At 45.0% G+C, this 12052-nt stretch overlaps 1 protein-coding gene across 3 annotated transcripts in view; it reads right to left on the reverse strand.

The window, feature by feature from the left end:
• Positions 1-1207: 1207 nt before the first annotated feature.
• Positions 1208-12052, reverse strand: part of PRPSAP1 (phosphoribosyl pyrophosphate synthetase associated protein 1) — a 57675-nt gene continuing 46830 nt past the window's right edge. For 2 of the 3 annotated variants that reach the window (XM_025361039.1, XM_025361041.1), the window contains 3 exons: positions 4090-4160; positions 3134-3280; positions 1208-1977 (listed from right to left, as the gene is read on the reverse strand). In XM_025361039.1, coding sequence (XP_025216824.1) covers positions 1819-1977; positions 3134-3280; positions 4090-4160 — 377 coding nt within the window. In that variant the 3' untranslated portion in view covers positions 1208-1818. The remainder of the gene's footprint in view (positions 1978-3133; positions 3281-4089; positions 4161-12052) is intronic. The other variant, XM_025361040.1, reaches the window with a different exon arrangement.

The following is a 12052-nucleotide window of genomic DNA, read 5'->3' on the forward strand; positions in this document are numbered from 1 at the left end:
TGCAGATACTACACCATTTTCTATCAGGGACTTGCACATCCATGGGCAGGAGGCTGAGTCCTGAAACCAATCCCCCATGGACTGGAAGGAATAACTGTACTACTTTAACTACTGTTCAAGTTCAGATTTTTTACTTCAGCCTGAGTAGTAGTTTATTTAATTGAAGGATTTTCAATCATCATATTCCAGTAACTTGGTACACAGTAGGCCTTTAAAGGGTTATCAAAATAACTAGTTCTTTGCAGTTTTTTTTTTTTTTTTTGAGATGGAATCTTGCTCTGTCGCTTGGGCTGGAATGCAGTGGCACAATCTCAGCTCACTGCAATCTCCGCCTCTTGGGTTCAACCAATTAATTCTCCTGCCTCACCCTCCCGAGTAGCTGGGATTACAGGTGTGTACCTCCCTGCCAACACCCAGCTAATTTTTGTATTTTTAGTAGAGACGGGGTTTCACCATATTGGCCAGACTGGCAGACTGGTCTCAAACTCCTGACCTCACGTGATCCGCCCGCCTCAGCCTCCCAAAGTGCTGGGATTACAGGCGTGAGCCACCACGCCCGGCCTCTTTGCAGTCTTTTATGCACTTACGCTTTTAACTTAGCTGGGCTAATTTTTGTATTTTTAGTAGAGATGGGGTTTTGCCATGTTGGCCAGGCTGGTCTCAAACTCCTGACCTCAGGTGATCTACTTGCCTCAGCCTCCCAAAGTGCAGGGATTACAGGCGTTAAGACACCATCCCTGGCCTTTTTTTTTTTTTGAGACAGGGTGTTGCTCTGTCACCCATGATGGACGGCAGTGGTACAATCATAGTTCACTGCAGCTTCAGCCTCCTTGACTCAGGCAATCCTCCCACCTCAGCCTCTCAAGGTAACTGGAACTACAGGTACACGCTACCTATGCCTGGCTAATTTTTGTACTTTTTGTAGAGATGGGGGAGTTTCGCCATGTTTCCCCGGCTGGTCTCAAACTCCTGGGCTCAAGCAATCCTCCTTGCCTCAGCCTCCCAAAGTGTTCAGATTATAGGTGTGAGCCACCACACCCAGCCTATTTTTTTTTTTTTTTTTAAATTTAGATGTAAAATATAGTATTCAACAAGGATTCAGCTTCAACACTTAGGAAGAGGGCAGAACCTGGGAAAGTATGTCCAGCCACAGACCTGACTGCTGTTCTGTAACTACGGTCTTCTGCCATCTAATGAAAAGACCAGCAAGACAACAAATTATTTTATTTGCAACTTCAGAGCCACTCAGATTTCCAGAGGTGGGATGCTATTTTCTAATCTGACATCCTTGGAAGATGTAACAACATGAATTCTTCATTTTTCAATGGCTGTAGGCATAACAATTTCTGAAAGAAAAATACGATTCTCTATAAAAGACTTGAAGTTGATTTGGGAGAGGCCAACTGGATAGTAACAGAGCCACAGGCGCTCAGCTTCCCTAACCAGGTTCAACATCAATACCTCCATTTCCCTGGAGCTGAAACAACTAAATGAACATTATAGAGTTAAGATTTTATGTGCCTTTAATTCCTCTTTAGTATCAATAAGATTTTCAGATTATTTTCAGGAAAGCAGCTAGAACTTTTAAGGATCAGGGCTGATGACAGCAGAGATATAAGGCCATGTTATGACATTTATCCATTAGCTCTGTCTTCTTCCTGACTCTTTCAATCCCTCCTACCCATCAATCCGGGCAGGAGACACTATCTAACTCCAGGCTGTTTCCAGTCCTCCCTTGCAAGGAAACACTGTATCACTCATGGCACTGCTTTTTCCATGTTTCCCTCAGGAGGTCCAGGGTCCAGACCCTCGTGAAAGTTAGTCATCCACAGTGATGTTTCGGAAAAGGTAGGCCATGGACTCTCCGTTGTGGATTCTCCGAATGGCTTCAGAAAGAATCAAACTGATATCCACAGTCTTTATCTTGGGACATTGCAGCTTCTGAACCTCATGAGGGACAGTATTCGTCACCACCACCTAGTCACACAGTGATGGAAAACAAACACTGTTACTGAAGTGTGTTTCAAACTGGTTACACAGAAAAGTTTATCTAACACTGAGTCCCCACAGCCTAAGTTCCAAACTACAAAACCTTGTTCCACTGAGTATAGTTTTTATAAACCAAACTTAACTAATTTTATGCAAAGGAAAAGTTACATGGCCTCAGAACAAAAGACGAAAATCTCAGGAATGACATGGTCTCCACAGAGAAACAGTGAGCCCCAGTGCTATGCAGAACTCTCAGATCATAAGGGAAGAATTCCAGCCTCAAGAGAAACGCTCCTAGGGTGTCAAATTAAAGTACCCAGGCAAATTGTTATGCAAATAGACACACACAGACTCTCAACATAACCCTCAACTTATGATAGGGTTACGTCTGGATAAACACATCATTATAAGTTGAAAATATTTTAAGTAGAAAATGCATTTAGGCCGGGCACAGTGGCTCATGCTTGTAATCCTAGCACTTTGGGAGGCCGAGGCGGGCGGATCACCTGAGGTCAGGAGTTTGACACCGGCCTGGCCAACATAGTGAAACCCCGTTTCTACTAAAAATACAAAGATTAATCAGGCCTGGTGGCGGGCGCATGTAATCCCAGTTACTTGGGAGACTGAGGCAAGAGAATCACTTGAACCCGGGAGGCAGAGGTTGCAGCGAGTCGAGATTGGAACACTGCACTCCAGCCTGGGTGACAAAGACTCCATCTCACAAAAAAAAAAAAAAAAAATGCATTTAATACACCTAACCTACTGAACATCATTAACTTAAATATGCCCAGAACAGTTACATTAGACTGTAGTTGGCAAAATCATCTAGGGCAAAGGCTTTCATTTTATAATAAAAGCTACTATTTTAAAATAAAGTGTTGAATACCTCAAGTAATTTAACGAATACTATACATTACATTGTAATTGCGATGGTTTTGCATCATCATAAAGTCAAAAAATGCTAAGTTGAACCATGGTAAGTCGCAGACTATCTGTATTCCTAAACATGTATCTGTCCCAACAAACTGCTAGCCGGCAAAAGTTAGAAAAGCTATAGACAGATTAAGCAATTTAGTATTGACTGAATCTTATTCCCAGAAAACACAGCAGCAAATCTTGGCTCAAGATTTAGAAGCAGCCCAACCTCATCTACGGAGGATTCCTCAATCAGGCGGGGGGCCTCTGCAGACAGGATGCCGTGGGTGGCCATGACATAGATCTTGTAGGCGCCTCTCTCTTTCAGGATCTCCGCGGCAGCAACAAAACTCTCCACGTCGTCAATGATGTCATCCTGGGAGGAGAACAGAGTGAGCTGGTAGGCAAGAAAACACCCTCTAGCCCAGACTGTCAATGCACACACTGCTCTCCTCTTTCCTGCACTCAGTTTCAGAGGATTTCCGATGGAAATTCAGAGCTGTGTGCCTAGGTCAAAGACTGAGCATCCAGAAATGGTAACAGAAGTACCTGACAGTACCTTGTGTGTCTGTCAGAGGAGGGCGCAGCCAAGCGCCTGTGACGTTACGGCTGGAGCTGAGGACTGCCAACACTCACTTTCCTGTTTCACATTTCTGGTGAATCCCACACAGCCAGCGTTCCATTTATCTTTTTTTCCAAATAGAACGTGACATGAGAAGAAAACTGAAATAAAGTGTGCTACAGCAAAGGACTCGTGACCCACTAGTCAGCAGATATTTAGAGCTGGGAAAAAAAAAACTATGTCAACATGCAGAACGAGTCTGCACGGGGACATCCATTCTTAGTCGTGAAAATGGAACAGCTCATCTTCGGTTCATCTTTCGGCTCTAACGCTCAAGCATGATTAGGTGAGCTGGTTTAAAGAACCTAGAATCCACATGATGAAGGTGAAGGTGCTGAATTTTCTCATGGGAGTACTGTGCTCATTTCCTATCTGTAGGTTATACTTTGATGTGTGTTCACCTGGATAGAGGGTTCTGCCACTTGGCACAAGGGAGTTTGGGTGAGAAAGGATATGTGGATCCATTTAGATCATCGTTCCTAGAAATAGAGTCCCAGAGTGGACAACCTACTGACCAAGAGCCAGGAGTGTCACCTCTACAAATGGATGACACATAACCATACCACGATGATTGCGATGCGGCCTCCAACATCTCCAACTACAGTTATCGGTGGCTTCTCTTTGGCCATCATCACTAGCAAAACAAAACAAATTACAAGATCTCAGTCATTCATGTATCACTAGAGAAATGTAATCATAACCTCATTCCCTGGAAATGGTGGCACAACCACTATACAGGCAAAAAACAAACCAACCACGCAGATTCCCCCTCCATGAATCTGCAATCTCTCAGAAACAGCAGCATTGGCCTAAAGAAACAGAAGGCACGCCATACATGTTACTTTGAATTTTCTAGTAGCCACATTAAAAACAGATTATGTAATTCCCAAAATATTATAATTTCGACATGTAACTGATATAAAAATGTATGTATGTATGTATGTATTGAGATGGAGTTTCGCTCTTGTTGCCCAGGCTGGAGTGCAATGGCACGATCTTGGCTCACTGCAACCTCTGCCTCCTGGGTTCAAGCAATTCTGCCTCAGCCTCCCAAGTAGCTGGGATTACAGGCATCCGCCACCACACCCAGCTGAGTTTTGTATTTTTAGTAGAAACGGGGTTTCTCCATGTTGGTCAGGTTGGTCTCAAACTCCTGACCTCAGGTGATCCACCTGCCTCAGCCTCCCGAAAAGCTGGGATTACAGGCGTGAGTCACCACACCCAGCCTGATATAAAAATTTATTAATGAGATGTTTTACACTTTTTTTTTTCCAGAGGGGATCTTGCTATATTGCCCAGGCTTGTCTCAAACTGGACGCAAATAATCCTCCTACCTCAGCCTCCCAAAAGTGCTAGGATTACAGGCATGAGCCACCACACCCAGCCTTACACTTTTTTCCTATCAAGTCTTCTCTACTTGGTGTGTGTTTTATACACACAGCACTTCTCAGTTGAGACGAGCCCGGTCTCAGGAGCTCAGCAACCAGCACAGTGCACAGCACAGCTGGAAAGACAATGAACCAGCACAGCATGGAAGATTCTGCCACCACGGAGAGGCTGCACCGCAATACCGTGCAGACAGAAACCCCACTCTCATGGAGGCTGGCGGAGACAGTCAGAAGGAATGCTGCTCTGCAGAAAGCGAAACTGCGAAAGGCTGCCAGATCATGAGATGGCTTTATGTTACTTTCTTCCAAAGTCACCTTATTTGGACAGTGTAACCTTACTATCAGATAACTGCACTACTGACATAATCAGAGTTTCCTCAAAATCAGGAACTTGAAGACAATAACTCCAGGCCCATCATCTTTTCCTGATTTAATTAGTGCTTAAAGTAGAGACTCTTATCTGACTACAAAATCTGCATCTGAAGAAAGGCTATGAGTGTACAAAGGAAACTACAGGATAAAGAAAGGAAATAAGATTTTATCCTCAAAAGGAGGTCAGTAAACAAAGAAGAAAAACAAAGACTATTTCAGAAGAATAGGCTAAGTATTCCTCCTTTAAACTTTGTTATTATTCTGAAATATTTATTAGGCTAGTAGTGGGGGAAGCGAAAGAGAATAAAATCCAGGGTAACAGAGTTTAGTAACTACCAAAAAACAATTTTGGCTGATTTCCACCAGTAGGCACTGTGTACCTCAAAGAACAGGTGTTTTTCTCTGTATATTGGCAAATCAGCTGAGCTGAAATTCAGCACTACTTTATACATCTCGACAGACGTGTATTTCCTGATTTCACATCGTAGAAACAAAGACAACTTCTTGAATTTGGGCAAGAAAAGAAGACTTTGTATATAAAATCACTTAAAATGGGGGGGAGGGGGGTTTCAAACCACCACCATTAGGAGCAGCTTCCTGAGATTCTGTTTTTTGTTTTTTTTTTTGAGATGGAGTCTCGCTCTGTCACCCAGGCTGGAGTGCAGTGGCCGGATCTCAGCTCACTGCAAGCTCCGCCTCCCGGGTTCACGCCATTCTCCGGCCTCAGCCTCCCGAGTAGCTGGGACTACAGGCGCCCGCCACCTCGCCCGGCTAGTTTTTTGTATTTCTTAATAGAGACGGGGTTTCACCGTGTTAGCCAGGATGGTCTCGATCTCCTGACCTCGTGATCCGCCCGTCTCGGCCTCCCAAAGTGCTGGGATTACAGGCTTGAGCCACCGCGCCCGGCCGAGATTCTGTTTTTAAACCATGTAAATAGACAGTTATGTTGACCTATCCGTTTTGTTTTTTGTTTTTTTTTTTGAGACAGATTCTCACTCTGTCTCCCAGGCTGGAGTGCAGTGGCATGATCTCAGCTCACTGCAACCTCCGCCTCCCGGGCTCAAGTGATTCTCCTGCTTTAGCCCCCTGAGTAGCTGGGATTACAGAGCACGCCACCAGCTGGGTAATTTTTTGTATTTTTAGCAGAGACGGGGTTTCACCATGTTGGCCAGGCTGGTCTCAAACTCCTGACCTCAACTGATTGACCTGTCTCGGCCTCCCAAAGTGCTGGGATTACAGGCATGAACCACCGTGCCTGAACAACCTACCCGCTTCTTAGAGAGATGTGGTTCCTTTTCAGCTGGGCGTGGTGGCTCATGCCTGTAATCTCAGCACTTTGGAGAGGCTAAGGCAGGCATATCACCTGAGGTCAGGAGTTCTAGACCAGCCTGGCCAACATGGTGAAACTCTGTCTCTACTAAAAATATAAAAATTAGCCAGGCATGGTGGCACATGCCTGTAATCCTAGTTACTCGGGAGACTGAGACAAGACTTGCTTGAACCCAGGAGGCAAAGGTTGCAGTGAACTGAGATCACACCACTGCACACCAGCCTGGGAAACAGGGCAAGACTCCTGTCTCAAAAAAAAAAAAAAAAAGAAAAGAAATATTGCAAGCCAATACCCCTCCATCAAATATCAATGGAAATTCAGCTCTAGTTTGATACAGAAAACATCACAGTATTTGTGTTTACTTTTTTGCAACCCTACCTCCTGCAAAGAACTATTGTTAGTTTTGTACGAAAAACCTAAGCACAGCTAGGAGGGAGGCTAAAAAAGGCTAAAAAGAAAGGCTTCCTGCCCAGTATACTCATTCCCTGCTGATACTGCCTTTAGGTTCTGGATAAAAGTGAACACATAATTTAGTGGCTGCCACAAAACAGAGACAGACTTTATTACTACAGGGTAGAAAAAAATGACTGGTACCTCACAGGCCAACAGTTTCTGAATAGCTTACCCAAAAAATAAAACACTAAAAATTCCAGTTTTCATACAAGGTCAAGAATAGAGTGCTAAAACTACCCTAAGTTTAGATTCTGCTCTCTCTGTCCGTTTTATCAAACAAAATCTAATCCATGAATAAAATGAATTGTGCAACCTTACTTGTGGCCAGAAATCACTGTGAAAACGACATCAACTGCAGTGAAAATGTCTCCAATTCATCAAATGATTTCCAATGTTTTTATGAAGGAAGCAGGAAGTTGTCTTTTGCTTTTAAAGGTAGCATTTTCCAAGTAAAATAAAGCTGCACTGACAACCCTCCTTACCTTACGAAAACGCTTCCATCACAAGTACAAGCACCTGCACACGTTTACTCTTTCCTGGGAGCCAATTAACTAAACCTTCCTCTGCTACAGTAAACAGCAAAAAAGAACTATGAGCAAATTCATTCCTTACCCATTTTGACCTTTGTCTATTTCTAGTTCAATGAAATGGCAAACCATATCAACAAACTGACATTAGAAAGAGATGAGTGGCTGGGCATGGTGGCTCATGCCCGTGAACGTAACACTTTGGGAGGCTGAAGCGAGCAGATCACCTGAGGTCAGGAGTTGAAGACCAGCCTGGCAACATGGCAAAACCACTTCTCTACTAAAAATACAAAAATTAGCCAGGCGTGGTGGTGCACACCTGTAATCCCCGCTACTAGGGAGGCTGAGGTGGGAGGTTCCCTTGAGCCCAGGAGCCAGAGGTTGCAGTGAGCCGAGATTGTACCACTACACTCCAGCCTAGGTGACAGGGCGAGACTCCATCTCAAAAAAAACAAGAGGCCGGGCATGGTGGCTCATGCCTGTAATCCCAGCACTTTTGGAGGTCGAGACGGGCGGATTACCTGAGATCAGGAGTTTGAGACCAGCCTGGTCAACATGGTGAAACTCTGTCTCTACTAAAAATACAAAAATTAGCTGGGCGTGGTGGCACACACCTGTAATCCCAGCTACTTGGGAGGCTGAGGCAGAAGAACTGCTTGAGCCTAGGAGGTGGAGGTTGGAGTGAGCTGACATCGTGCCACTGCACTCCAGCCTGGCCGACAGAGCAAGACTCTGTCTCAAAGAAAAAAGAAAAGAAAAAAAAAAAACAGTCAGGCGTGGTGGCTCATGCCTGTAATCCCAGCACTTTGGGAGGCCAAGCCAGGTGGATCACCCTGAGGTCAGGTGTTCGAGACCAGCCTGACCAACGCAGAGAAACTCCATCTCTACTAAAAATACAAAATTAGTCAGGCGTGGTGGTGAATGCCTGTAATCCCAGCTACTCGGGAGGCTAAGGTAGGAGAATCACTTGAACCCCAAAGGCAGAGGTTGCAGTGAGCCAAGTTCACACCACTGCACTCCAGCCTGGGCAACAAAAGCAAAACTCCGTCTCAAAACAAGAACAAAACAAAACAAATACAAAAATTAGCTGAGTGTGGTAGCTCACGCTCATAAACCCAGCTACTTGGGAGGCTGAGGCAGGAGAATTGCTTCAACCCGGGAAGCAGAGGTTGCAGTGGGCTGAGATCGCCCACTGCACTCCAGTCTGGGTGACAGAATGAGACTCCATCTCAGAAAAATAAACAAATAAATTAGATGAGGAAATAAAATGAGGTCTTCTGTAGAACAGAAATGAACTGATTTCAAGCTCACAACCCCTATCTACATGCAAACAAATCAAAATTTACATTTAACAGATGCTCAAGAAGTGCCAATGTCTGTTTTCACTTCAGTGGTGAAAACCGCATCTTCACTTGTGAAATTAACAAGCCAGGAAAAGCAAGCCACAAAAAGTCACCTCCTCTCACTTTTGTGATCCAAACTCTTTCTTTTCACCCCTGTGGCAAATGTAGTCTTCTTTAGCAGAACCCCCAACATAAAATCTTTTCAAGTTTGTTAGATGCCCTTGCCCATCATCTGTACCAAGCCTACCTATAAGATGGAAAAGATTTAAGGTTTCACTCCTTCATTCATACAACTTCTCTTTTAACAAATTACTCTAAAATGAGCTTCTCAGCCTTAGCACTTCTGACATTTTGGACTAGGTGATTATCGCACTGTAGGATGCTGAGCATCATGGCCTTTACCTACGAGATGCCAGCAGCACCCCAGCTCCCATGGTTGTGACAACCAGAAACATCTCCAGACATTGCCAAATATCCACTGTGAGGCAAAACTCACCCGTGGGCAAGAAGTAGTGCTCTAAATAATGGGTTTGGCCAGGTGCGGTGGCTCACGCCTGTAATCCCAGCACTTTGAGAGGCCAAGGCAGGGGGATCACGAGGTCAGCAGTTCGAGACCAGCCTGGCCAAGATGGTGAAACCCCGTCTCTACTAAAAATACAAAAAAATTAGCTGGGGGCAGTGTCAGGCACCTGTAATCCCACCTACTTGGGAGGATGAGGCAGGGGAATCACTTGAACCCGGGAGGTGGAGGTGGCAGTGAGCTGGAATCGCACCACTGCACTCTAGTCTGGGTGACAGAGCAAGACTCTATCTCAAAAAAAAAAAGAATGGATTTGAGGAAAATAAAATAGTTCATCTCCCTAAAAAATGCAAAGGTTCTCAGGTTGAATATTTTTTTTTTTTTTTTTGAGACGGAGTCTCGCTCTGTCACCCAGGCTGGAGTGCAGTGGCCGGATCTCAGCTCACTGCAAGCTCCGCCTCCCGGGTTCACGCCATTCTCCGGCCTCAGCCTCCCAAGTAGCTGGGACTACAGGCGCCCGCCACCTCGCCCGGCTAGTTTTTTTGTATTTAATAGAGACGGGGTTTCACCGTGTTAGCCAGGATGGTCTCGATCTCCTGACCTCGTGATCCGCCCGTCTCGGCCTCCCAAAGTGCTGGGACTACAGGTGTGAGCCACCGCGCCCGGCCTCAGGTTGAATATTTATTCTGTCATAACCATTCTAAGATCTTAAACTAAATTACCAACAAATGAACCACTGGAACACACTGGATAACTGACATACAGATGTAAAGCATATTTAATTTAGGAGGCGCAATTTATTACACATACAAGAAATAATTTTTTCAGAATTTTCTTGGCTAAGCCTATTAGAGTCACACAAAACAATGTGATGATAACTGTGGAAGCTGCAATGTAAACACACCAGTATGTCTAGAAGTAATGCATTCTTTCCTATGACTCATAAAGATGACTGCCAGGGAAACCATGGTTACGACCATTAAGCAACAAAGCAACATCCTCAGAATAAATAATCTCACCATATAAAATACTCTGATAATACAACATCTATCAAAGTAACCTCTGACCCAGTAATTTTATTTCTCGGTCTTTTTTTTTTTTTTTTTTTTTTTTGAGATAGGAGTATCACTCTGTCACCCAGGCTGGAGTACAGTGGCGTGATCTCAGCTCACTGCAACCTCCGTCTCCCAGGTTCAAGCAATTCTCCTGCTTCAGCCTTCCAAGCAGCTGGGATTACAGATGTGTGCCACCACGCCTGGCTAATTTTTGTATTTTTAGTAGAGACAGGTTTCACCATGTTGGTCAGGCTGATCTCGAACTCCTGACCTCGCGATCTGTCTGCTTAGGCCTCCCAAAGTGCTGGGATTACAGGTGTGAGCCACCACAACCAGCCTATTTCTTGGTCATTATCCTACAACATACTCAGCCGCTTACAAAAGGACATTAAGTCAAGGTTACTCACAGGTAGTAACATTTGGCAACTGAGCATGTCCACCCTGAGCCCAAATCTTGGTTTCTTTTTTTTTTTTTTTTTTTTTTGAGACGGAGTCTCGCTCTGTCGCCCAGGCTGGAGTGCAGTGGCGCGATCTCCGCTCACTGCATGCTCTGCCTCCGGGTTCATGCCATTCTTCTGCCTCAGTCTCCCGAGTAGCTGGGACTACAGGCGCCCGCCACCACACCCGGCTAATTTTTTGTATTTTTAGTAGAGATGGGGTTTCACCGTGTCAGCCAGGATGGTCTTGATCTCCTGACCTCGTGATCCGCCTGCCTCGGCCTCCCAAAGGTTGGGATTATAGGCATGAGCCACCACGCCCGGCCCCAAATCTTGGTTTCTAAATACCATTCTCAGCTGGTCTGATGCTAATGGGTTATCAATACTTATTAATATTAGTGTTACTAAAAAGTTGGCATACATTACAGCACTGCTAAACCTGACTGATTTATTTTTTTTCCTAGACCGAGTCTTGCTCTGTCACCCAGGCTGGAATACAGTGGCACCATCTTGGCTCACTGCAACCTCCGCCTCCTGGGTTCAAGCGATTCTCCTGCCTCAGCCTCCTAAGTAGCTGGGATTACAGGTGACCACCACCATGCTTGGCTAATTTTTGTATTTTTAGTAGAGATGGGGTTTCACCATGTTGGCCAGGCTGACCTCGTGATCCGCCCTCCTCGGCCTCCCAAAGTGCTGGGATTACAGGCGTGAGCCACTGTGCCTGGCCTGACTGATTTTTAAAAATAAATAAATACCATTCTCCAACTAAAGGTATAAGGGCTCCTTGGAGAAATGGCCAAGTACAGTGCTAAGAAATTACAAGATGAACACGGGGCGTAGTTACAGCAGAAAAGTAAGGGAGTCTCCAAAAGTGATGGGGACATGCCAAAAGAACACAGGAGGCAGCTGGAAGGAGTTCTCTCTGGCCAAATATGAGACAAACTGAGCATTAAAATAAAAGTAGGCTGGGTGTGGAGGCTCACATCTGCAATCCCAGCACTTTGGGAGGCCAAGGCAGGCGGATCACCTGAGGTCAGGAGTTGGAGACCAGTCTGGCCAATATGGCGAAACCCTGTCTCTACTAAAAACACAAAAATTAGC

The sequence above is a fragment of the Theropithecus gelada genome, chromosome 16, assembly GCF_003255815.1.
Source record: "Theropithecus gelada isolate Dixy chromosome 16, Tgel_1.0, whole genome shotgun sequence".
Classification (NCBI taxonomy): Eukaryota; Metazoa; Chordata; class Mammalia; order Primates; family Cercopithecidae; genus Theropithecus; species Theropithecus gelada.